We start from the raw sequence: 25,208 nt of genomic DNA, 5'->3' as shown, positions 1-25,208 counted from the left end.
TGCGGAGCGAACGTCGCCTGCACCTCACCATTTCGTCGGTAGATGGCAGTACAGCAGAGCCAAACACTGCAGGAATCAAGGACTAGATTAAGTCCTATTGGTGAGTTTGGCGACCAATAAGATTTCGCTGCACAGGTGTATGGTTTTAATTTGCCTTAATTAAATAGCAATTTCTGGAGATAAAGTATTAAAATTTAACTTAATTACTGACAAATCTTGTACATTACAAGTTAATAAAAGCTGTCAAAATTAAAGCCATGTGACAGACTGGTGTCCTGTCTACATTATTCACTACCTCATGCCCTCTGTTTTAAGGCTCTGGACCACTGTAGGCTTGCATAAAATTGAGTAAATTGGAATAAAGAAATAAATAAATTTTTCCAGAAAATATTTGATGTATTATAGCTTTATCTTCAGTGTTTTATAGAACCTAGCCCATGAAAAACTCAATAGATGCCTGTATTATTAAGATTTGACTGTGACTGTTGGATTTATGAAGAAATTAGTAATAAATGATTATGATGATCTATAATTTTACTACCTGCAATTAATTATTATATAACATCAAAAGAGTAAAAAATGGAACAATAAACGTTTTTTTTACCACGAGGCCATACAACTCCAGCACCCACTGTAAAGAGTAATTGGTGTTAATAACATTTACATGAAAACTGTGTAATCACCCCAATGGTAAAAATTATGTTGTTCAACAGTACTAAAGAACCTTACTCTCATGGATTTGGACTGAGATTTTCATGTAATCATCAGTCACTTCAAACTTACCATCAGGTCGCAGCAGTCCTATATGAGGCCACAAGATTAAAGACAAACTTGAATTACAGTGATGTAACAAACAAAACCTGCACAGGTTAAATTAAATTACTAAAATTCCTATTTCTGAACTTTTCTAACGAGCTGTAAGGATTTACTTACAGTATTTTAAGCTTATCCTCTCTCTCTATCTGTTTACATACATATACATATACATGTTACTGCAGCTAAGGGGGTGCAGTGGGGCAGTGGGTTGGACCGGGTCCTGCTCTCTGGTGGGTCTGGGGTTCGAGTCCTGCTTGGGGTGCCTTGCGGCGGACTGGTGTCCCGTCCTGGGTGTGTGTCCCCTCCCCCTCTGGCCTTACGCCCTGAGTTGCCGGGTAGGCTCTGGTTCCCCGTGACCCCGTCTGGGACAAGCGGTTCAGATAGTGTGTGTGTGTGTGTGTGTGTGTGTGTGTGTGTGTGTGTGTGTGTGTGTTATTGCAGCTATACAAATTTAGATGTGAATGTAACATACAGTGCAGTAAAAATTACATATATTATGGTAGCTCCTAAGTCTCTAATTCAGACTGTGAGCTTGTGGAGTACTGCAGTGGATGTGAGAGTGTGATGCTCACCTGGCCCTGCTCCTGTTGCACCTGTGAGAAGAGAAGGAAAATTTGTCCTTTGTAAATTCTACACTCTGTGGGTGATATAGAAACTTTTACTTATGTAGTGCATTTCCTTAGAGGTGTGCTGGTAGGGGACAGCTGGTAGTGTAACGGTTAGAGCTACTACCTTTGGATCCAGAAGTTGCAGGTTTGATCCCACCTCTGCCTGTCGTACCCTTGAGCAAGGTACTTTCTCTAAATTACTCCAGTAGAAATACCCGGGAGCGGGCTTGGCCGGGTCCTGCTCTCTGGCGGGTCTGGGGTTTGAGTCCTGCTTGGGGTGCCTTGCAACAGACTGGTGTCCTGTCCTGGGTGTGTTCCCTTCCCCTCCAGCCTTGTGCCCTGTGTTGCTGCATTAGGTTCCAGCTTGCCACTACCCCACTTGGGACAAGCAACTTCAGCCAGTGTGTGTGTGAATTACCCAGCTGTATAAATAGGTACCTAATTGTAACCTTAACACTGTAAGTTGCTTTGAAGAAAAGTGTTGAGTAAATGTATGGCTGAGGAGGTGTCTCAGGCTCTGCCTTCAAACCTACATGTCCATCCCTTGAGTTCTCTAGTATTTTCAGATGAGACAAAAAAAGTCAGGTAAGGAAGGGGGTGTGAGGGAACGGGAAAGCAAGCATGGCTCAGGCAATATCCACACCAAGTCAATATGAGAGCAGTGGCAAGAGGTGCTTGGTAAATCCAACAACTCCTCAGGGCTAGCCAGAAAGCAGGGCAAAGAATCCACAAGCACTTCTGAATGCAAAATGTTAACTGCAGCAATGGTATTATAGTGCATGGGGCATGCAATATAAAACAGATAAACTTTACTAGGTGATGGGGCTGTGCTAGATGTCAGTCCTGACAAAAATACAAGACAAAGGCTTACTCTTGGCTGAAATGGATTCAAAAGGTAAGGCACATACATTTTCTATCTATCTATGAGTATTGAGCGAGGGGGTGCGGTGGTGCAGAAAGTTTGGCCAGGTCCTGCTCTCTGGTGGGTCTGGGGTTCAAGTCCCGCTTGAGGTGCCTTGCGACAGACTGGAGTCCCGTCCTGGGTGTGTCCCCTCCCCCTCCAGCCTTGCGCCCTGTGTTGCCGGGTTAGGCTCCGGCTCGCCCCGACACTGCTTGGGTCAAGCGGCTTCAGACAATGTGCGTGCGTGTGTGTGTGTGTGCGTGTGTGTGTGTGTGTCTGTATTAAAATTTTTGTTTTGCAAAAAAATTCTTGTAATTGTTAGAGGACAACACATTAAGCAAATTTTAGTTTTTCAATTATATTTACTTGTAAATCCAAATAGGAGGGCTGGTTATACAAGGGAAGCCTGCACTGTGATAAAAATTCTACAAAATTATATAAAAGTCATACATGCATAAATTAGTGCACTATTTTCTGTGTTAAGAATATATTCAATGCATCTGTTTAATATTTTAAAATATTTATTTATTGTAGGAAGGATTTCAATCTTTGCAATTAGCAGAAGTCTTAGGAACACACACCTTTCACCATCTATTTAGACTGCAGACCAGCAGCAGAACACTGAGAATGCACATCTATAATGTTCTAAGTAATCTGAAGCTGATAACTTTAGTGAATGGAAATTAGGTGGTAGAAAAGTGCAATAAAGATAAAGCAGCTTCATATGGTCGGTACTTCTCAGATTCCAATCCAATATGTGCATCAAATACGATCAAGTCTTCTGCAAACGTGTAAGAAGTGGCTGCTGCAGATACATGGTGATTGAAAATTAAACCTAAACTTTAGAGCGTTGTAGTGTCAGGATGTCAGCTGATGCCTGTTGATTAAAAATGCTAATTCAGTGTATCTGTGCTTGCTTATCCTTACTTAAATGCAGATCTGGCATCTGAGCGCTTCCAGGTGCCAGTGTTGGTCCCATTTCTGCAAAACACAAAAAAGTAACAGAACAAAATATTTTAAAATAGCTGAACGAGCATCAGCAGCAACGTGTTATTTCAAACTGGTACTTAAGTAATGCAGTCCAAACTCAGGACAGCCAACCACAGAACTTCCAAACCTGTCATTTTTCACAAGGTGGTAGACAGTACGTGTATTTTGTGTCATGTCAGCTACTATACACTTCAACTGCAACAACTGCTTTCAGTTATTAACCTTAAGTCAGAACCAGGCTATGTTCAAATGTGCTGTCTATCCTGATTGAATCTGAATTCAAGCAGAGCGCCTGTATTCGACATAACACAAAGGAACACAGTGTTGTGTCTAGAGAACACTGTGAATCACACACTCCTGCAGCCTGAGTACATACCTGGCTTCCCAGTTGGGACAATCTGTACTCCTGGAACTCCCCTTCCCACTCCTTCCGGGATGCCACCAGGCATTCTGACTTGCCCTGCTCCTTCCACTGTCCCCGGCACAACTACATGATAAGGAACATTGATATTATTACAATATCATTGACTTATTATAACTGGGATTGTCTGTGTGCTCTATTGGCTAATATTGAGATTATAACGAAAACATTAAAAATAACATTCAAAGCAGTGGAAAGATTTCTGTTCTGCATTCAGTATAAAGAGGAAAACCAGGGTACTTCACAGGAGTATTGCAAACACTAGAGCAAAATCTCACGGCATTACTCGAGTTGGAGAACAGCAGGTGCCATAACACTTAAAGAATCCGCCTTTGGAATCAGGTTGCGTATTCAAACCCAACCTCCTTCTGTAGTACCCTTCAGCAAGGTGCTTATGTTCAATTACGCCAGTAAAAACAGCCCAGCTTTATAAATGGGCAAATAATTGCAGGTGGTTTAACAGTTTCCCTTTGGACAAACCATCAGCTAAACAAATAAATAAATGTTAAGTGGAGCAAAACAACCACCTACTATTCCTTCAGAATTGCCCGAGACTAGTAAATAGATGTACACAATTACTTAATGTAATAACATAGTGCGGACGTTTCTATCTAGTAGCCTAAGAATCATGTTGACTTTGTTGATATCTGAAAAGAACAGCTGTACAAATGTTCTTGCCATATTTATGAGATTTACATATGAGATCTACATATCTTGAAAAAAAATGTCATGCTAAAGTAAATAAATGTATGTCTGTATTTAATCTGTGTCTGTGACATTGTGCTGAACAGAAAATCACTATCAGATCACCACCAGATACACACCCGCCACTCCTCCTGGTAATCCTCCCGGAATGGCTCCTGCTCCAGCCATTCCACTACCTCCCAAGCCACCTAACCCTCTGTCTCCTCCAGGCCCTGGTACTACTCCACGTGCATCTGACAGTCCTCCAGTGCCCCTTGGAATTCCACCGAAACCTTATATTTTATGTGTCAACAGAGCTAAATATGTGATGTAACGGTAATGTACACTACATGTACATTGTGTGTGCTATCATATGCAGACACCCCTCTACTTACATGAATCTGGATTTACGTAAAAAAAATTCCCGGCATACGCTTTATTTACGGATAGCACTTTTATTGTATGTAAAACATCTGAAATACGTTATGTGCAAGTCGGTATAACCAGACAAGGCAGGAAGCTGCATCTTCCCAGTTCCCGCATGTTTTGAGCTGTGAAAACATCTCCTCTTGTTAGTGCAGTGCTTTTTTCGCATATTTTCTACCCTTTTCTTTATTTACAATGGCTGGTGGTAAATGTGCGCTTGAAGAAAAAGAAGAACTGTCTTGCAAGTGTACAGCAAGTGATTTGGAGAGGAAATTAAACATAATAAGGAAGTATGAAGGTGGACAAAGATTGTCTATAGCATGGGAACCAAATTTAGCTGTATTGACTGTGAATTCGATAGCGAAGGATGCTGCATGTATAAAGGAGCATGTGAAAGGATGAGCTGACATGAAAACAACAAAAATAACGAAAAAACATCAAGGTGCAATAACAGATGGAAAAATTATAAATTATGCAACAACAGCACCCTCTTGTGTGCCAGCATACTGTTAGATATAAGATAAGCACGCACCTACGCGTACCGTATGCAGTAGTCAATTTTTTTATTAAATTTATGCTTTATAGAAATGGAAAAATTTATTTAATTGACTAGGCCTATGTCTTATTACAGTATTTAATATGCCTGACTGTCACGCGGAACCAAGGACGTGGGAACGGCTGGACCCAAGTGCAGGATCGTTCGTCAGAAACTGAGGGGTCAGGTGAGTTGTTGTTGTCGTTGTCGGGGACAGGCAAAGAGTCGGTCGATCGGCAGACAGAGTGGGAGCGAAGATTCATGGACATAGTCAGGAGATGAGGCAAATGGTCAAAAACCGGGTAACAAAGAATAGGAATTGGGAATGAAGGAGATGAACGCTAAGGAGGACGGTTGTCTCATTGAGATGCCGCAAGTGTGAAGGAGCCGAGGAAGGTCTTTTAAAGCCGAGTGTTTTAATTGTCATCAGGCGCTTGATCGTCTTCAGGTGCTGTTGATTGCGTGACACTGACATTTACTAAAGAATTATATTGTGTAATTTTTCTATACCCGTGTTTGCAACAAATGTAAAGGAAATGAGAAAGCTTAGGTCTGTAACGGGGGGGGGGAGAATCCGACATACGTAAATGTAGACTTACGTAAGGGATTAAAGGATGGCCTATTTGCGTAAGTCGAGGGGTGTCTGTATACGTAACAATAGACGTGAATAAATCTTTCAATAAACTGAGATTCCATACTTGTAAAATGCAAAGTATAGAAAAGCATAGAATTTGGCAGTTAAAAATTGTCATACCATATTTAGGAAGTTTACCTCCAGTTCCATATCCTGAGAAAAAAAAATCAACATAGTGTTTCTTTTGTAGTTAAATATATCACATCATTTTCAAAATATATTGAGGCAAAATAATGAGCATTTTTAAAGAATTACAACTGGTTTACACAACAACTTCACTTAAGGAAAATAATGGAATTTCTACGTGTAATATGTTTCCAGTTGTAAATGATGAGAAGAAAGTTTCTGTGGAAACTCTTTGTAGGCTCTGTGTTATTGCATGACAAAGGTAAATTTTCATGTCACTAAGCTCATATTTAGGTTTCCTTGATAAATAGGTGTCCATCCTTATTCCAACAGGATATACCATTTCTGTTTTACGGTTGGTTCAATCGCCAAGAAAATCGGACTTAAAACTACCAGTAACCAAAAATGTTGAATTTTACATTGGCTCTTCAACTAACAAATACGGTTGGGACTTGAAGTTTTATTCTGTTTGTTCATAATTCCAAAGCCACTTTTACCCCTACGTCATAATCAATAAAATAGAGACATCGCTCAGGTTAGTCTCTGGATATGTCCTTTAAAAACCTCAGAGGAAAGTATAATAAATCAGTACACTTCATAATAACCATGAAAATGCCTTATAAACTATATACTAGTTTGTACTAGTCAGTATATACTAGTCAGTACAGCTAACATGAACCTGCAACACCTCACACCTGGTCAAGAACTCCCAACAAAGATTCTTCTTCCTCAGGAAGCTGAACCAAACCCACCTACCACAGAAACTCCTGCTAAATTTCTACAGGACTGCCACTGAGAGCATCCTGAGTAACTGTGTTGTTGTGTGGTATGCCAGCTGTATAGCTGCCGAGCGGAAATATCTGCATCGTGTGGGGAAGGCGGCTCAACGCATTGCTGGGATGGAGATCCCCAGCTTGGACACAATCCATGCTAGTTGACTGGGAAAGAAGGCTGGCAGTATCAACTAGGACACCGCACACCCTGGTCGCTTTCTGTTTCACCCTTAGCCAACTGGCAAACGGTCCAGGACAATAAAAGTCCACACTAGCAGACTGAGGAGCAGCTTCTTTCCCAGAGCTGTGGCCTCCATCACACCCTCTTTGCCCAACCAGTGGAGGCTGATCACAAAGCCAGCCGCCACCTCCATTACTCCCCCCACATCCACCCTTCCCAAGGCTGCTAAGGACTGAAGACTCCAAAGCTTTTCAGTGCAGTTCTTACTTATTCCATCCTAATTCTTATTTATTTACTTACTTATTTACTTACATTTAGATTTATTTACTTAGCAAACATTTTTCTCCAAAGCGACTTCCAATGAACTCTATGTAGTGTTATCAGCCCACACACCTTATTCACCAAGGTGACTTACACTGCTAGATACACTGTTTACACTGGGTCACTCATCTATACATCAGTGAAATACACTCTCTCTGTGTCACTCACACACATACTTGGTTGTTTGTATCAAGTGTTCTTTGTGCTGCTGTTCTGAGTGTTGCCATATGGAATTTCATTGTATTGTATATAGCAATGATAAAGTATCGGATCGTATTGTATCGTATCGTATGTACAAGAGCATGTTTCCCTGTTACACCGCCAACTACTCACAACTATCGATTAATGTACAACATATGAGGCATGAGTGGATGAGTGGTCCGATATGACATAAAAGAAAGGAACAGGAACATGAAATGCAAACCTGGTTCTTTGAATTTATATAGAAATTAATTGTAAACATATAACTCATAACTCAACTATTTAAACCATACTGCGACCAGAAACACCAAGTGGCACAACAGGATGAGGGAAGAGGTACCCCGAGCACAGCTCAACCTAGGTAATTCATTGCTGAGAGTCTATGTAACGCACTCAATTCCGATTGTTGACCAATTCATCTTATAAACATGTGCAGCGTTAGTCATATCGTTACTGATGACTGACAAAATCTATCAGCCCTGTTCAGATTCGTAGCAGTCTATTACCAACTAACAGCTGGACTTGATAGTGTAGGTAGCTTTCACTCCATGACAAATTTTGGAAAACAGAACAGTGAAGAAAGCACAATTAAAATAAATGATAAAATTAAAAAAAACTATGAAATGGTTGCATATTTGAAAAATAGCAAACCCTATGTTTGTAACACGAATAGCCAGTGTATTTAATTATAGGTCCCATCTTCAGGGATACACCAACAGGACCTCGTCTGAAGTTTAAAAACTAAGCTACTTATTATTCTTTTATTGCGTTGACCTGGGTTCAGTGACACTTAGAAAATTTAATCTACTGACCTATAGGCTGACCTCCATATGCAACCCCTGGGATTCCTACAACTTCTTGAACCCCTGCAGCTCCGGGGACAAGTCCTCTTCCGAGTCCAACTCCAGTACCAGTTGCTGGTACTCCAGCAGGAATGCCAAACGTTCCAGGTAGTCCAGCACTACCTAGACCAGTAAGGGATGCTGCCAACACAGGATTATGAAAAGGTATCTCGCAGATGTATTTTATTATGCTGTTCCATGCATTACAGCTTCTGTGGATTCCATGACAGTTACATGTGTAAGACCACAATGTTTTTTTAAAGCAAAGATGCATACCATATTTGAAAGCTTTGGCTCCACCTGGATGGCCTGTAACACAAAAATTAACACATTACTACAGAATATTCTTACACACCATTTATTCAGTTTATTTATAAACACCGAAGAAAACTAGTTCTAAAAAATGCTCAGCCAGAATACAATCAGCTTCTGTCTGCTGCTTCAATCTGGCTATTTCAGTTCCTTGAATTCCTCCAGCACTACCTGCTTGAATTAAAAAAATGCAAACCTTAATCTGCATGTAATATTACATTTACAATTACAGGTGTTCAGTTAGCAGACACTTTTCCCCAAAGCAACGTACATCATGGAGAATACAAAAAGTGCATGACATCAACAGAAGGAGAGATTTGGATGCAGACACATGATTCTTGGGTAATCCTATTTTACACCTCTACAGTACATAATTCATAACATTGTTTATATATTTTTAAATCAAAAACAAAAAAAAACACTATTGCAGGTGTTCATGAAAAGTTTGTCATAGCATTGAAATAATTTAAAAAAATAGTCTCTGAATTTCTGTTAAAAAGGGAAGTGTGTAACTACAGCTTTAGTTACCTCCTAGCATTCCTCCTGGAAGTCCTCCTGCTAAGCCCCCTGCAAATCCACCACCTGGAACTCTACCTGCAAGTACAAATGGACATATGTACCACTCTGTGTATAATAGTATTCCGTTCAGTTTTAACAGACATTACACAAAGTTAATCCAAGATTTTAAAAAATCTTCCCATATTTAAAAGGTTTAGTCCCAGATCCATATCCTGCACCAGGTATTTCTCCGACTCCAGGTAGTCCACCCATCCCAGGCACACTTCTAGCTCCAGGTACGCCAGCGACTCCAGGTACTCCAGCAGCTCCAGATACACCTCCGACTCCAGGTACTTCACTAACTTGAGATATACCTCCGACTCCAGGTACTCCTCCGACTCCAGGGATGCCACCGACTCCAGGTACTCCTCCGACTCCAGGTACACCTCCGACTCCAGGTACTCCTCCGACTCCAGGTACTCCTCCGACTCCAGGGATGCCACCGACTCCAGGTACTCCTCCGACTCCAGGTACACCTCCGACTCCAGGTACTCCTCCGACTCCAGGTACTCCTCCGACTCCGGGGATGCCACCAGCACCAATTATGTCAGCTGTACTTGGTAATGCCCCGAGAGAGCACGCACATTAGTTCCGGTCAATCTTACAAAAACATTGCATAAATGCATTTGTTTTCTCATGTGCGAAAAGCAAAAAAGTACCATATTTAGCAGCATCTGCCTCAAGTACTGATGACTGAAGTACAGAATTGTTAAGGTATTATAGAACATAAGGAAGAGGGATGGAAAATACAAAGAACTTACAAGAACTCTTAACACAGCAAATGTGACAAGTACTAACCATATTTACGAGCTTTAGTCCCAGAACCATAGCCTATACCAGGTACACCTCCAACTCCGGGTACACCTCCAGCTCCAGGTACGCCACCGACTCCGGGGAGGCCACCGACTCCAGGCACGCCTCCGACTCCGACTCCAGGCACGCCTCCAACTCCGACTCCAGGCACGCCTCCGACTCCGACTCCGACTCCAGGCACGCCGCCGACTCCGACTCCGACTCCAGGCACGCCTCCGACTCCAGGCACGCCTCCGACTCCGACTCCAGGCACGCCGCCGACTCCGACTCCAGGCACGCCGCCAACTCCAGGGATGCCACCGACTCTGAGTACTCCACCAGCACCAATTATATCACCTGTACTTGGTAATGCCCCAAGAGAGAACACAACCACTAGCTCTGGTCAGTCTTACAAAAAGTTTGTATAAATGCATTTGTTTTCTTGTGTGACAAATGCAACAAGTACCATATTTAGCAGCATTAGTCTCAAGTAATGAGGATTGAAGTACAGAATCGCTCAGGTATTACAGAACATAAGGAAGAGGGATGAAAAACAGAAAAAACTTATAAGAACTTTCAACACAGCAACAGTATGGCAGGTTCGTACCATATTTACGTGCTTTAGCCCCAAATCCGTATCCTATACTAGGCACGCCACTAAGTCCAGGTATGCCTCCGACTCCAGGCAGGCCACTGACTCCAGCTACTCCTCCGACTCCAGGTACTCCACTGACTCCAGGTACAACTCCGACTCCAGGGATGCCACCGACTCCAGGTACTCCACTGACTCCAGGTACACCTGCAACTCCAGGGATGCCACCAACTCTGGGTACTCCACCAGCACCAATTATGTCAGCTGTACTTGGTAATGCCCCGAGAGAGCACGCACATTAGTTCCGGTCAATCTTACAAAAACATTGCATAAATGCATTTGTTTTCTCATGTGCGAAAAGCAAAAAAGTACCATATTTAGCAGCATCTGCCTCAAGTACTGAGGATTGAAGTACAGAACTGTTAAGGTATTATAGAACATAAGGAAGAGGGATGGAAAACACAAATAACTTACAAGAACTCTTAACACAGCAAATGTGACAAGTACTAACCATATTTAAGAGCTTTAGCCCCAGAGCCATAGCCTATACCAGGTACACCTCCAACTCCAGGTACGCCACCGACTCCAGGGAGGCCACTGACTCCAGGCACACCTCCGATTCCAGGCACGCCTCCGACTCCGACTCCAGGCACGCCTCCGACTCTGACTCCGACTCCAGGCACGCCGCCGACTCCGACTCCAGGCACGCCGCCGACTCCGACTCCAGGCACGCCGCCAACTCCAGGGATGCCACCGACTCTGAGTACTCCACCAGCACCAATTATATCACCTGTACTTGGTAATGCCCCAAGAGAGAACACACCCACTAGCTCTGGTCAGTCTTACAAAAAGTTTGTATAAATGCATTTGTTTTCTTGTGTGACAAATGCAACAAGTACCATATTTAGCAGCATTAGTCTCAAGTAGTGAGGATTAAAGTACAGAATCGCTCAGGTATTACAGAACATAAGGAAGAGGGATGGAAAACAGAAAAAACTTATAAGAACTTTCAACACAGCAACAGTATGGCAGGTTCGTACCATATTTACGGGCTTTAGCCTCAGATCCATATCCTATACCAGGCACTCCACTAAATCCAGGTATGCCTCCGACTCCAGGTACAACTCCGACTCCAGGGATACCACCGACTCCAGGTATGCCTCCGACTCCAGGTACGCCTCCGACTCCGGGGATACCACCGACTCCAGGTACAACTCCGACTCCAGGGAGGCCACCGACTCCAGGTAAACCTCCGACTCCACGTACTCCTCCGACTCCAGGTACTCCTCCGACTCCAGGGATGCCACCAACACCAATTATGTCAGCTGTACTTGGTAATGCCCCAAGAGAGAGCACGCACATTAGTTCTGGTCAATCTTACAAAAATATTGCATAAATGCATTTGTTTTCTCATGTGCGAAAAGTAAAAAGTACCATATTTAGCAGCATTAGTCTCAAGTAGTGAGGACTGAAGCACAGAATTGCTAAGGTATTATAGAACATAAGGAAGAGAGATGGAAAACAGAACAAATTTACAAGAACTTCCAACACAGCAACAGTATGACAAGTTTACATTCATGCACTTAGCAGACGCTTTGAGAATTTGGACGCAGTGGACTGACATCCCATCCGGGGTGTATCCCCTCAGCCTTGCTTCCCGTGATGCCGGGTTAGACTCAGGCTCGCTGCAACCCCACTCGGGACAAGCAGCTGTAGACACTGTGTGTGTGTGTGTGTGTGTGTGTGTGTGTGTGTGAGACTTTACATTTGAATATATACAGTATGACATCTTTTGACCCGGTAAGGAAAAAATTAAATTGCTTAGATTTAGACTTTGTTTACAACAGGTAAAAGGGGAAGATGTATTTGATCAGAAAGTGGTATAGTACATTTGACGAAAGGAACTGCTATGGTATCATGGACCATAAGGAAAAGTATCAGGAAAAAAAAAACATACAAATAACTTTTGATACCAATAGTTAAACTAGTGCATTTCTATTGGTCACGATTACGCATTGTTTGACATTAATCTTCATACCTCTGGTCTTTGGTAATGTGAGTGGGTATCCATGGAAAATTCCGGGCTGACGGTGTAATGAATCACGGCCTCCTGTACAAGAAAGGTTACATTAGGAACAGGAGGGGCTCTGCCATGTTTTTCAAAGCAAACACACACCTCCACTTATACATACCTCCCACTTGACCTGAGTGACATACTAATAACTACTTGCATTTCTTTATTTTCAATTGTCAATTAGATTTTGTAATTAATAATTTAAAATATAGCTGTGATGTCTAAATTCCAAGAAACAACTAAAAAACTGAAATAGAAATAGCTGAAAATCTAGCTTTAAAAATATTACTAAAATACATAAATATTTTCACAAGCATTCATTTAATATAATGTAAAAAATCTGAAAGTAATATTCTGAGAAAGAATGTGTAACTGTGTTTGACTGAAAGTACAAATTATTTTACCCAGGTCTCTCTCACACGTGCACCCTTATGACTTGGCTGAAGATCTGATTTAATGAAACCGTAATGTGAAAAAGTAAATTCATGCTATTTGGGAAAATCAAACCTGTAGTTCAGGTCACTTTTTGGTATACAGAATTGCTTACCATTGGTTCCATAGCTTCCTGGCCCCAGCTGCCCAAATCCCGCCACTAGAGGAAGAAGTGAATGTGAAATCAATTTGCACAGTACATTCAAAAAATTCAAATTTTAACTAGTTGCTTATGCTCCACCCAAGGGGGTGTGGTGGCGCAGTGGGTTGGACCACAGTCCTGCTCTCCGGTGGGTCCGGGGTTCGAGTCCCGCTTGGGGTGCCTTGTGGCGGACTGGCGTCCCGTCCTGGGTGTGTCCCCTTCCCCCTCTGGCCCTACGCCCTGTGTTACCAGGTAGGCTCTGGTTCCCTACGACCCCATATGGGACGAGCGGTCCTGAAAATGTGTGTGTGTGTGTGTGTGTGTGTGTGTGTGTGTGTGCTTATGCTCCATTTCAATATACTAATATTAATACATGTATTAAAATGTGCATACGTATATTACTGTAATCAGTCATCATTCTCATGAACATCGTAACCATTGTCCTCATCACTACAATATAAGCTATTACTAAAGAGCTGTTACAGGAAAACCAGGGAGCCTGAGACCTGGTCTTTATTAGTGGGAAGGAATTGCAAGTTTAAGGTCCATTTGAACCACAATATTCAATCATCTGAATAGGATAATGCAACTCCTTATAGTCTGAAGCAGACTATAATGAATAAGCAAACACTGAGAAATCACAGCAGATGTGCTACAAAAGCTTACCTTGCCGCTGAAGTCCTGTTCCGGTCACTATACCTGGCAGAAACCCCCGACCACCAAACCCTAAAGACCAATGGAAATGCGGTACTAACTTCATAACATTAAAGATTTATCTCCATTTAATGTACACCGTCTACACCAACCTTTTTATATAGGGGATGGAAGTTAAGAGACTCACCTTGCAGAGGTACTTGTCCCCAATGGTAGCGTCCAAGTACCCCTACACCTGCACAGATCCATGTTAGTGTAGAACAACAATTCTGTCACATTAATAACTCTAACCTCCCTAGCCCCTCTCCATCACAATCATCCAAAAATATCTCCAATTTGTCTCTTCTTTTGGACACATATTATTCTTTTTTCAGGGTGCTGTTGAAAATTTTGCTAATTACTTGTATCATCAAGTCTATGGTACAACAGTTTCTACATGTTCTGCCTGTTTACCTGGAAGTTCTGAGGCTTTTCTTCTGGTGCTCTCTCCTGACAGGCTAATCTGAGGTATAACAGGAACTGGGAGAGAAAGCAGTGAGGAGAGTTTATCTCTGAGTGTTGATGTCTTACCGTACAAATTGTATCTGGCAAGTAACACTGTTTGCGCTACAGTGATTATCTGTTGTGTCATGAATCTTACTACCAATTCCACCAGCTCCAACTATTCCTCCATCAGCTCCTCGACCTCCTCCTGGCAGAGTCCCTCCTGTTCCAGGTAGTGGCAGAAGAAAAAACAAGCACAATAAAGTCACAAAAAAAATCTGTTCATGACAGTTATAGCAGGGAATGTTGGGAATAACAGTTCCTTTCAACAAGACAGATATAAAGAGGAACAAAGACAAGGTCATGTGGGATAAATGCTAACCAGATCCAACTCCAGCTGCACCATACAGCAGGTATGCTGTTCTATTTTCAGGTAAATAATGAATAATGAGTGTATAAAATACATATTGCTTCCAAAGGTTCAGCACCTTGGCCTCCAAGGCTGACATAACTCTCATCATATACTCACATGAGAGAGGGAATAAAGCCTAGTGCATTAGAAAACAATAGCATGAACCAGAGCAAACTGAAAATATTAACTTACTTCTCCAAAGTAACTTACAATAATGATGTACTACTTACAAATATTTACCCATTTATGGGTAATTTTTTACTAGAGCAATTAAGGGTAAGTTTTTTTTTTTAAATTATAGTAGTAAGTGGGATTTGAACCAGGCTCCCTCCCATTGCAAGGCAAAAGCTCTAACCCCTATACTAACTGCTGCTCCCTCTAATTAATTTTACATTAACTTCTTAAGGTCCAAAGCAAAAATGATAACTGATAATGAAGTATCTTTTCAGATGGGCAAATAAAAAGTTGACCAGACTAGATTAGATTACTGACAGGCAAAAACTTTGAAATAAAATTCTTAGTGAAACTGATTTTAGGGATTAAATAATTCTAAATAACCCTGTCTGAAAGCTTCGATGTTAAGCCCAACCAATAAAATAACAAGTATTATTACTCACATTACGTGAACTGCTTTGACAGCTTGTACATGCAGCAAAAATACATAAACTGCTGATTAGTGTTCCCTCTCTTTTCTATACGGGCAGTGTGCACAATAAACTGTTGTGGAAGATTTTTAGCCATTGCTGAAACATTTGAGCTGTGAATGAAAAAGTTAAACAATCTAATAAGAAATAAATTATAAGACTACAAAAATGGCATCAGCTGGAAGAACAAGATAGAGACACAATATCTACTGCCCTGATAAGCCACCACTCAGTTTACTCTGACTGTATATTTTGAAAAATTTTGTAACAAATGATTCAAAATTGATGCAAGTTACTGTGTACTCTCGGTTAATGAACTGTGTGTGCATGCATACGGGCACAGATTATAAGGAACGTTGCTGTTGATCAGCTGCATATTGTAGAAAACTGAATTGTTTTTATTTTGAAAAAATACATAAGTGCATATTATCACAGTAAAAACTAAATTAATGACTAAATCGTAACAGTTTCAGTTCAGAGCTCAGAGTTTTTCTGTCTTCTGATTTAGATTAAACAGTACTATACTGTTTTTCATCTCATATTAGCTGCCATTAAAAACAACATGGAAATACTCCACCTGCTCCGAGGCCTCCGATTCCCAAACCACCAAGTCCAGTTTGAACAGCTCCTACTCCACCAGGTACTAAACTGCCAGCTCCCATTCCACCAGGTACCAGTCCACCTGGTCCAAGAGCACCAGCTCCTAGTCCACCAGGTCCAACTCCCCCAGGCACCATTCCACCAGCGCCAATGAATCCTGGGACATAGCCATCTGCAGGATAATAAGAACACATCAGTCTTTTTTACACTATTGGAAAGGACAGTTGAAGACAAGGCCTAAAAATGAGCTTACCTCTCTTGGCAGGTTTAACTCCAGCTCCTTTATAAAAAATGAAACACACCATTAGTTGTGGCTAATGCAAATTCTTTCTAAATATCATGAGACAGACAAACAATATAAATAACAAAGATAATTCAAAGTGCTGCAATGGCTGTTTGACAACAACAAGCTCCTCTACCTGTTCCAAGTATCAAACTACCAGGTCTGAGTCCACCAACTGTGACACCTCCAGGTCCAACTCCTCCAGGTACCAGTCCACCAGCTCCAACTGCTCCAGGTACCAGTCCACCAGGTCCGACAGCAACAGGTCCCAGTCCACCAGCTCCAGCTCCTCCAGGTAACAGTCCACCAGGTCCAACTGCACCAGGTAACAGTCCACCAGGTCCAACTGCACCAGGTACCAGTCCACTAGGTCCAACTGCACCAGGTCCCAGTTCAACAGCTCCAGCTCCTCCAGGTACCACTCCACCAGCTCCAATGAGTCCTGGGCCATAGCCACCTGCAGAATAATAAGAACACATCAATCTCTGTTACATTGTCGTTGGAATCGACAGTTGAACGCAGGATCTAAATGTCATCTCACCTGTCTTAATAGGTTTAACTCCAGCTCCTTTATAAAAAAAAAAACCACATCATTAGTTGTGGCTAATGCAAATTCCTTCCAAATATCATGAAACAGATAAATGCTATAAATAACAAAAGTAATTCCTAAGTGCTGTTGCGGCTGTTTGAAAACAACATGCCTGCTCCAAGTCCACCAACTCCAAAACTACCTGGTCTTAGTCCAACAACTCCTATACGCCCAGGGACAACTCCAGGAGCAACTGCAACAGGTCCAACTCCACCAAGACCTAGTCCACCAGCTCCAACTCCCCCAGGTACCACTCCACCAGCTCCAATGAGTCCTGGGCCATAGCCACCTGCAAGATAATAAGAACACATCAGTCTCTGTTACATTACTGGAAAGAACAGTTGAAGACAGGGTCTAAAAATTAGCTCATCTCTTTTCGTAGGTTTAACACCAGCTCCATTAAAAAAACACAAAGTTTTGTTTTGTAGTTAATACAAATTCTTTCTGAATATCATGAGACAGGTGAACACTGAAGTCAAAGTGCTGCAAAGGCTATTTGACAACAACCTCCTCTACCTGTTCCAAGTCCTCCAGCTCCCAAACCGTCAGGTATCAGTCCACCAACTCTGACACCTTCAGGTCCAACTCCACCACGACCGACTCCCCCAGGTCCAACTCCACCGGGTAACAGTCCACCAGGTCCAGCTCCTCCAGGTAGCACTCCACCAGTTCCAATGAGTCCTGGGCCATAGAAACCTGCAGAATAATAAACACATCAATCTCTGTTACATTGCCGTTGGAATGAACAGTGAAAGCAGGATCTAAATGTCATCTCGCCTGTCTTACCAGGTTTAACTCCAGCTCCTTTATAAAAAAAAAAAAGAAACCATTAGTTATGGCTAATGCAAATTCTTCCCAAATATCATGGGACAAATAAATGTTATAAATAACAAAAGTAATTCCTAAGTGCTGCAACGGCTGTTTGACAACAAGCTCCTCTACCTGTTCCAAGTCCACCAACTCCAAAAACATCTGGTCTCAGTCCACCAACTCCTACTCCCCCAGTGACAAATCCACTAGGAGCAACTGCACCAGGTCCCACTCCACCAAGACCTAGTCCACCAGCTCCAACTCCCCCAGGTACCACTCCACCAGTGCCAATGAGTCCTGGGCCATAGCCACCTGCAGGATAAAAAGAACACATAAGTCCCTGTTGCATTAGTGGAAAGGACAATTGAAATCAGGGTCTAAAAATCAGCTCACCTGTCTTGGCAGGTTTAACACCAGCTCCTTTATAAAAAAAAACACACACACCATTAGTTGTGGCTAATGCAAATTCTTTCTAAATATCATGAGAAAGATAAACACTCTAAATAACAAACAGTGATTAAAAGTGCTGCAATGGATATTTGACAACAACAAGCTCTTCTACCTGTTCCAAGTCCAACTCCGAAACCACCTGGTCTCTGTTCACCAACTGCTATACTCCCAGGTCCAACTCCACCAGGACTGACTACACCAGGTCCCAGTCCACCAGCTCCAACTCCACCAAGACCTAGTCCACCAACTCCAATGAGTCCTGGGCTATAGCCACCTACAGGATAATAAGAACACACACACACACACACACACACACACACACACACACACACACACACATTGTCTGAACTGCTTGTCCCATACGGGGTCACAGGGAACCAGAGCCTAACCTGGCAACACAGGGCATAAGGCCAGAGGGGGAGGGGACACACCCAGGACGGGATGCCAGTCCGTCGCAAGGCACCCCAAGCGGGACTCGAACCCCAGACCCACCAGAAAGCAGGACTGTGGTCCAACCCACCGTGCCACCGCAGCCCCATAATAAGAACATATTATCTAAATATATCATAGTCTCTGTTACATTGTCATTAGGATGGACAGTTGAAGGCAGGATCTAAATGTCATCTCACCTGTCTTGCCAGGTTGAACAGCCACTCCTTTATGAAAAAACAAGAACACACCATTATTTGTTGCTACTGCAAATTCTTAAACACTATAAAAAAAATAAAAATAATTGAAAGTGTGCTATTTGACAACAAGCTCCTTTACCCGATTCAAGTCCACCAACTCCTACACCCCTTGGTCCAACTCCACCAGGTACCAGAATACCAGGTCCAACTCCAGTAAGTCCTAGTCCACCAGTTCCTTCTCTACCAGGAGCTACTCCACCAATTCCAGCCCCTCTTAGGTCATATCCACCTACAGAAAAACAAAGCACCCTTCAGTCTCTGTTACAGTGTCTCTGGAATGAACATTTGAAGGCACAGTTTGAAGACTAGCTCACCTGTCTTTGCAAGTGTGCCACAAGCTCCTTTAAAAATATATCTTATTGATGTTTGAGGTTTGTTCTTTATAAAAACAGCCTGAAAATTGCTAAGAACGAGTGCGCCCACCTGCCCCCAGTCTGCTAGTTCCTACAGCAAATCCTGCGCTTCCCGTTGCTACTCTAGCAGCTCCTGCTCCTCCAGGTACCAGTCTACCAGTACCTGGACTTCCAGGGAAACATAACACTGATCAATCTGTCACAGGCTTTATGAGTCACATATCAATCTGTCTTGGTAGAATTAATACCTGCTCTTGTTGGAAAACAATCAACACAGAACATTAAAACAAGTTATTTTGAAGTGGGGGGTGTAGCAGTGTGACAGGTCTGGGGTTCGACTGGCATCACCTCCAGGGTGTGTCCCCTCTCCCTTCAGCCTTGTGCCGTGTTGCCGGGTCGGCTCAGGCTTGCCGCAACCCCGCTCGGGACAAGCAGTTGTAGATATTGATTGGTTGGTTATTTTGAAGTCACTCTCTGTTTTTCTTGTCAGAGCTAAATGTTTCCAGCTCAAATGACTTGTTCCACCAATACTACCAGACCCTATGCCAGCAGGTAGCACCATATTTGCTCCTAATCCACCAGGTTTTCTAGGTCCAACCCCAAATCCATTTACAAGAGAAGAAAGAACATCACTTCTATTCCCCAGAAGGACCACTGTCTCTTTTGTGTTCCTTAAATGTGAATCTAAAGGTCAGTACATTCCCACTTTTACAACAGTATTTTATAATTATTTTAAACAAAAATTACAGTATTTATATGACTTACTGTTATGACTTTCCAAACCGTTCGTGAATAGGACTTCAGTAAATAGCTAGTTTCATCTGATTATACCCAAATTCAGCTGAATACATATAATGCACTTGTCTTAGAATTTTATTTTGATGGAATTTCTGCATAATTTTATTAATTATATTCAAGCTGTATTTGTATTCAACTGCATCATTTAACCCTTGCCAGGGCACAGGGAGTTGGCGATGACTGCAAAAGGGAACGCTGGACAGGAACACAGTTTACCTTCTATTCTGGTCCCAACTGCAACTCCTGGTCTTTCCTCAGTTCCAACTCCAGTTCTTGTAGAGAAGTACACTCCTAAAGCATAAGGAAAATTGTCTCTGAAATATTAAGCAAGTATCATTGGGGCACCTTGAAAAATTATGCCACTGAATGCTGCAAAATACAGACATACAGCTAAATATTCTTAGTGTACTGACATTTTTCAAAAATAAAAAATAGACATGTTTAATTAGAATCCACATGGTTTCCCTAGAATTTTAAATGCTTGAGGGAAACATCAGCGGGTTTCGTACAGAACATTTGTTAATTTTTTCCCTTGTATGGAATTTCTGACTGAAACCCCAGTTTGCTCCCAGGTGGTGATTTTGGCACACTGGTTTGGCAGTGTCATTGGATGCAACTGCCAACAGAGAATGAAAAAATCCATAGGTGTAACAGGAAGACAAGCTCCCTCAGTATTCAGACAAGCTTTTGTTTAAGTCCTCTAAGTACTGTTGCTTATGTTTTCAGGTCCTGGCAATATCTGATTTATTGTTATGTTCCTGAAAAAACACAGTACTTAATACTTGAGAGCTGGCCTGTGGAATATTGATGTGTGACATTTACAAGATTATAGGTTTATGTCACTTGAGTAGAATCTGGGAACAGTGGAGTCAGGTCTGATTCCGTATTTTGTGAGCCTAAATTCAGCCCAAATGAAAAACACGTGTGTTGCATGGACAGACTTCAGAGACAGGATACCTCTGCAGCTTCACATTACGAGTTTCATTCTATTCAAGTAACAGGCAAATCTCAGTTTGAACCTCAGTATCTGAGTTACAGAGGCCAAGGGACATTCTCCTTTGTCCCATCCTGTCCTCTACAGTCCTCTCCTTTACCCCTTCCTTGTCATGTGCTTTACCCCATCTTCTCCTTTATCTCATCCTTTGCTGCATTATATCTTCTGTCCTGCATTTACATTTATTCATTTAGCATTCATTTTGCGCTGCACTATCCTGTGTTTTACTTAGTCTTTTCCCTTATTGTATCATGCGCTTTACTTAAGTTTTTTCATTATCCAGTAATCTTCATTACTCCATTCACTGCTTCATTTCATCCTCCAGAGTTATCTGATAAAAGATTTTTATTATCACTCCTACTCATGACTTATTCCTGGAGAGATACATGATATCCTGCAACAGTAATTTTGCATTGCTGTAAAGCTTCAACTTGTGGAGAAAGAGAAACTTACACAAAAACTGAATTTCTTCAGTTAGCCAGATGCCATTCAGTTTACGCTGATGGCATATGATGTGTTTTCCTTTTACTGGGCAGTACGGTATTGTTTTATGTTAGCTGTAATTCCAGCAGTCTGGGGATGAGTCTGATGGAAAAATACCATTATACAGTAAAATTTATTTGGGCTCTAGTATAAAAGCCAAACACCAAATAATTGTAGAAAATTTAGGAGGCACTTACTAGGAATGCTAAGAAACAAATGTGACCAATGCAGGACTTTAGAAACAGATGGATTCTTAGTTCTTACTGCTTTTTCTAGATAGTTTAATAATAAAAAAATACACTAACAAAACTGAACAGAAACAAAATCAGTGTTTTGAATAATTTGTTATTTACAATAAAAGCATTTCATAGTCATACCTCAAATGAAATTTTAAAAACTAAAATGGAAATTAAATTGCCATTTATTTCCCGAGTATGCATTCATAATTTTGGCTGTATAGGAAATTCGGATTAAATATTCTAGATATCCTGGTGTGCATGGATCACTTCTGACATCAAAAAGTAGTGAAATCATGTAGCTTTGTGCAGGAATTTGCTTTCACAACTTCAAAACCACTACCTAGTGAGTATCAAGAATAATCCCAGGAGCATCTCTAGTCCGGGAATCAATGAGTACTGTAGAGAGAGTTCAACAAAGAACACGTCTGGACAAACACATGCATACACACTGGGACACAGGCACTCTCATGAAACAAGCACCCAATTTTCCTACCTTTCTGAAGCGTAGGTCTGCAGAGGGAGAGCAGGAGGAATCCGCTCAGCAGCAGTACTGCCATCCTGTACGCCATCTCCTCCAGACTACCAGAACAACCTCCCTGAGGGCTGGTTATATCCTCTAGCCGATTACCACTCACACAAGGCTTCCTGGAAAGAGAAAAAAACAACACAACACTGGGCATGACGTAATTAAGAGAGCGTGAAGGCTATTAGGTCAAGGGATCATTTCATTTTTTTTTTTTTAACTGTACAGTATCTGGTGTTTCTGTTTTTATTCTGTAACTCCTGCCAACAGTGCAAAACTTGCCACACTGGGAGGGGGGGAGTGAGATTAAGGCCCCCTCCTACTAGCCACTAACCTCAAATTCATACCCACTTCCATCTTAGACAGGCAGACAGAGCCACACATCCCTCCCCCCCAACCAACAAAGTTTTTGGCAGATGACTGGATGCATTCAGAGAAAGAGTGTATTTTATTTGTAAGAAAAGAACATGGACATTTCACTGGCAAGGTGATTACTGCAGGTAATGCTTGCTTGTGTATGCCAGGAGACATCAGTACTGTAACATGTATTCCAGACTGCTTGTAGGACTAGATCACCTACAACTTCCAGAATACAAGTTAAATTAATTCCCTGACTGATTACTAGTTTTGAACAGACGGAGTTTATATTGTGCTCAATGAACTGCTGCACTGACTGAAACATAAACACGGTTAATCTGTTTTATCTATTTGCAGACATAACACAATCTGTTTGAAGGCCTGCACAAAAATATTAATCTTGTAAGGTTTGAGGTGGTGTTCTTTGGCACAGCCCTTACGATAAATCTTTTACATGTGACCTCTGCTATTTTCTATATAGGAGAATAAATCAGGAGCACAAATATGAGACCTGGGAAAATTCTTTAAAAACACATTGCAATTATAAATTTCAGGATTATACAGATTTCTGCTTTGACACCAACAGCGCTACAAATTTTTTTTTGGCCTGCTTGCTAACCCATAATATAAACCAGTGTTGGAGTGACCACTGGGAGGTTCAGGACATAGAAGTAGATAGTTTCTCATTACACTGCTAACTCAGTGGCAGTGGTAGTTTTTTCATTTTCTACACATAGGTCTGTAAAAAACAGAATAAGGTCCTTGTACCCAGGAGCACATCAAAACATTCATGCTCATGTCAGTAGAAATGCTTTCTTCCTTTCGCAATGATGAGGTGACAAATAAGATGGCAAACACCAGTGACCTACTGAGGGGACTGATTATATTTTACTGTGGGACAGTCTTTGTCAAGCTCTTCCTGAGAAACAGTGTGAGCTAAAGTGTGAGGAAAGATTCCACGTGTAATTCCAGGTTATTATCTTTACAAATTAAAATGGTGTATAATGAGCTGATTTTTCATGAGTGTTCATTTTTTATGCATTACCATTTAATTTGCTCTAATAGCCTGTTTGTATGGTGTATGGCAGCATGAAAGCTACATTAGTTAAAGTGTTCCACTAATGCTCAGTACTACAAATGGCTGGTCCGCTGTATCCAACTCCTGGGCTGAAAGTGAGTGCCACTCCAGCCCTGATATAAACTCACCTCTGAACTAGATACCTAACATGATTTTTTGTGCCTATCTGAAACGCAGCATACACGACTTACAGTAGGTCCACATCAGTTATTTGCTGCCCTAATTTAACTAAAGGTCTAATTACACTCTTGTGGTGATATGCTTTGTACTACTAGCCACACAGTTGCAGTGGCTTCTGAGCATACTTCCAGCTATGGTCTGCTAACTTCTCTAAGAATTGCTACTCTACAAGTCTGTCAGCCTGGACAAGGTGACTGGTGTTTGTGTGCCGTGAGCGTGGTTGAGGATGGATGCAGTGTATGGTATATAACGTGTTTCATGTAACAAGATAAATGTGGCTACAATCCAATGTTGCATGTACTTCTTTACTGACTGCAAGCATTGAATGTCCAAATATATATGTCACGCAACTGGGAACAAGCAGAGCAGCAACACCTGCGGCTAATGGATGAGTCCCGGTATAAAGGGAACTCCGAGACCACATACCGATGAGGATTCTCGCAAACGTCCTTCTGCGGATTTGCAGTATCAGCATCTTCTCCTTGTCCTTCGCATCGTGCCTTGTTCCCTAGTTCTTGACCCTTGCCTGTTTTCTCGACCACTGAGTTTCGTCTTGCCGGTATTGTGACGTCTGTGCCTGGAAGACCTTCGCCTGTCCCTGACCTTTGAGTTTGTCCTGTCCAAGGAGCCTTGCTGAAAGAATAAAACCGACCCACAATTGGGTCTATCCACATACCTCCTGTCTCCAGTCAGCCTGTGTGACAATGTACTAAATTACTAAAAATTTCAGAAAGTGTTACTTATTACAAAAATTAAGAATACAAAGCCATTTATTCTTTTTATTGACACTATAATCAAATCTCATCATTCCAGTGCTTGGTACTAAGAGCCATCTGAATCAACTATTCAACTAACTAATCAATTAACTACTACTGCTTTGAAAATGTATTCAAACCATTGACTCATTCTCTCATTTTACTAAATTATTAAAGGTATACTGAAATGCTGTTATCTGTAATGCTTTATTTCAGAACACTGAAACTTGACATTAATTACTTTATTAAGTAATTAATCCTGTGAAAGGTGTAAGATTACACACATTACATTTACATTTATTCATTTAGCAGACGCTTTTGTCCAAAGCGGTGTACATCTCAGCTGAAATACAAATGAATGAAAGACCGTTGAGCCAAATTATGGCATTACAAGTAGTGGCTGAGACCCCTGATTAATATACAGTGCCTTGCAAAAGTTTTCAATCCCTTAACCTAGCCTCCCCATGGCTTCT

At 41.7% G+C, this 25,208-nt stretch overlaps 1 protein-coding gene across 13 annotated transcripts in view; it reads right to left on the bottom strand.

The window, feature by feature from the left end:
- Window positions 1–25,208, bottom strand: part of LOC108921271 (elastin-like) — a 39,777-nt gene that overhangs the window by 5,795 nt on the left and 8,774 nt on the right. For 3 of the 13 annotated variants that reach the window (XM_029251085.1, XM_029251080.1, XM_029251086.1), the window contains exons 2-34: window positions 22,336–22,487; window positions 20,343–20,417; window positions 19,055–19,204; window positions 18,916–18,942; window positions 18,399–18,560; window positions 18,230–18,256; window positions 17,969–18,148; window positions 17,813–17,830; window positions 17,543–17,722; window positions 17,169–17,315; window positions 16,979–17,005; window positions 16,574–16,894; window positions 16,408–16,434; window positions 16,132–16,326; window positions 14,656–14,721; window positions 14,469–14,534; window positions 14,203–14,250; window positions 14,028–14,087; window positions 13,335–13,379; window positions 12,752–12,823; window positions 11,754–12,038; window positions 11,225–11,503; window positions 10,729–10,920; window positions 10,128–10,478; window positions 9,644–9,880; window positions 9,300–9,365; window positions 8,736–8,768; window positions 8,430–8,600; window positions 6,136–6,168; window positions 3,692–3,802; window positions 3,253–3,306; window positions 1,389–1,409; window positions 784–801 (exon numbers count right to left, since the gene is read on the bottom strand). In XM_029251085.1, the coding sequence (XP_029106918.1) occupies window positions 784–801; window positions 1,389–1,409; window positions 3,253–3,306; window positions 3,692–3,802; window positions 6,136–6,168; window positions 8,430–8,600; window positions 8,736–8,768; window positions 9,300–9,365; window positions 9,644–9,880; window positions 10,128–10,478; window positions 10,729–10,920; window positions 11,225–11,503; window positions 11,754–12,038; window positions 12,752–12,823; window positions 13,335–13,379; window positions 14,028–14,087; window positions 14,203–14,250; window positions 14,469–14,534; window positions 14,656–14,721; window positions 16,132–16,326; window positions 16,408–16,434; window positions 16,574–16,894; window positions 16,979–17,005; window positions 17,169–17,315; window positions 17,543–17,722; window positions 17,813–17,830; window positions 17,969–18,148; window positions 18,230–18,256; window positions 18,399–18,560; window positions 18,916–18,942; window positions 19,055–19,204; window positions 20,343–20,417; window positions 22,336–22,411 (3,820 nt within the window). In that variant the 5' untranslated portion in view covers window positions 22,412–22,487. Of the gene's footprint in view, window positions 1–783; window positions 802–1,388; window positions 1,410–2,583; window positions 3,307–3,691; window positions 3,803–6,135; window positions 6,169–8,429; window positions 8,601–8,735; window positions 8,769–9,299; window positions 9,366–9,643; window positions 9,881–10,127; window positions 10,479–10,728; window positions 10,921–10,960; window positions 10,978–11,224; window positions 11,504–11,753; window positions 12,039–12,751; window positions 12,824–13,334; window positions 13,380–14,027; window positions 14,088–14,202; window positions 14,251–14,468; window positions 14,535–14,655; window positions 14,722–16,131; window positions 16,327–16,407; window positions 16,435–16,573; window positions 16,895–16,978; window positions 17,006–17,168; window positions 17,316–17,542; window positions 17,723–17,812; window positions 17,831–17,968; window positions 18,149–18,229; window positions 18,257–18,398; window positions 18,561–18,915; window positions 18,943–19,054; window positions 19,205–20,342; window positions 20,418–22,335; window positions 22,488–25,208 lie in introns of those variants that run through there. The other 10 variants (XM_018730668.2, XM_029251088.1, XM_029251081.1 and 7 more) reach the window with 10 other exon arrangements.

The sequence above is a fragment of the Scleropages formosus genome, chromosome 4 (genome assembly GCF_900964775.1).
Source record: "Scleropages formosus chromosome 4, fSclFor1.1, whole genome shotgun sequence".
Lineage (NCBI taxonomy): Eukaryota > Metazoa > Chordata > Actinopteri > Osteoglossiformes > Osteoglossidae > Scleropages > Scleropages formosus.
The sequence above is the reverse complement of the archived record's forward strand: the minus strand, read 5'-3'. Positions and strand labels throughout refer to the sequence as shown.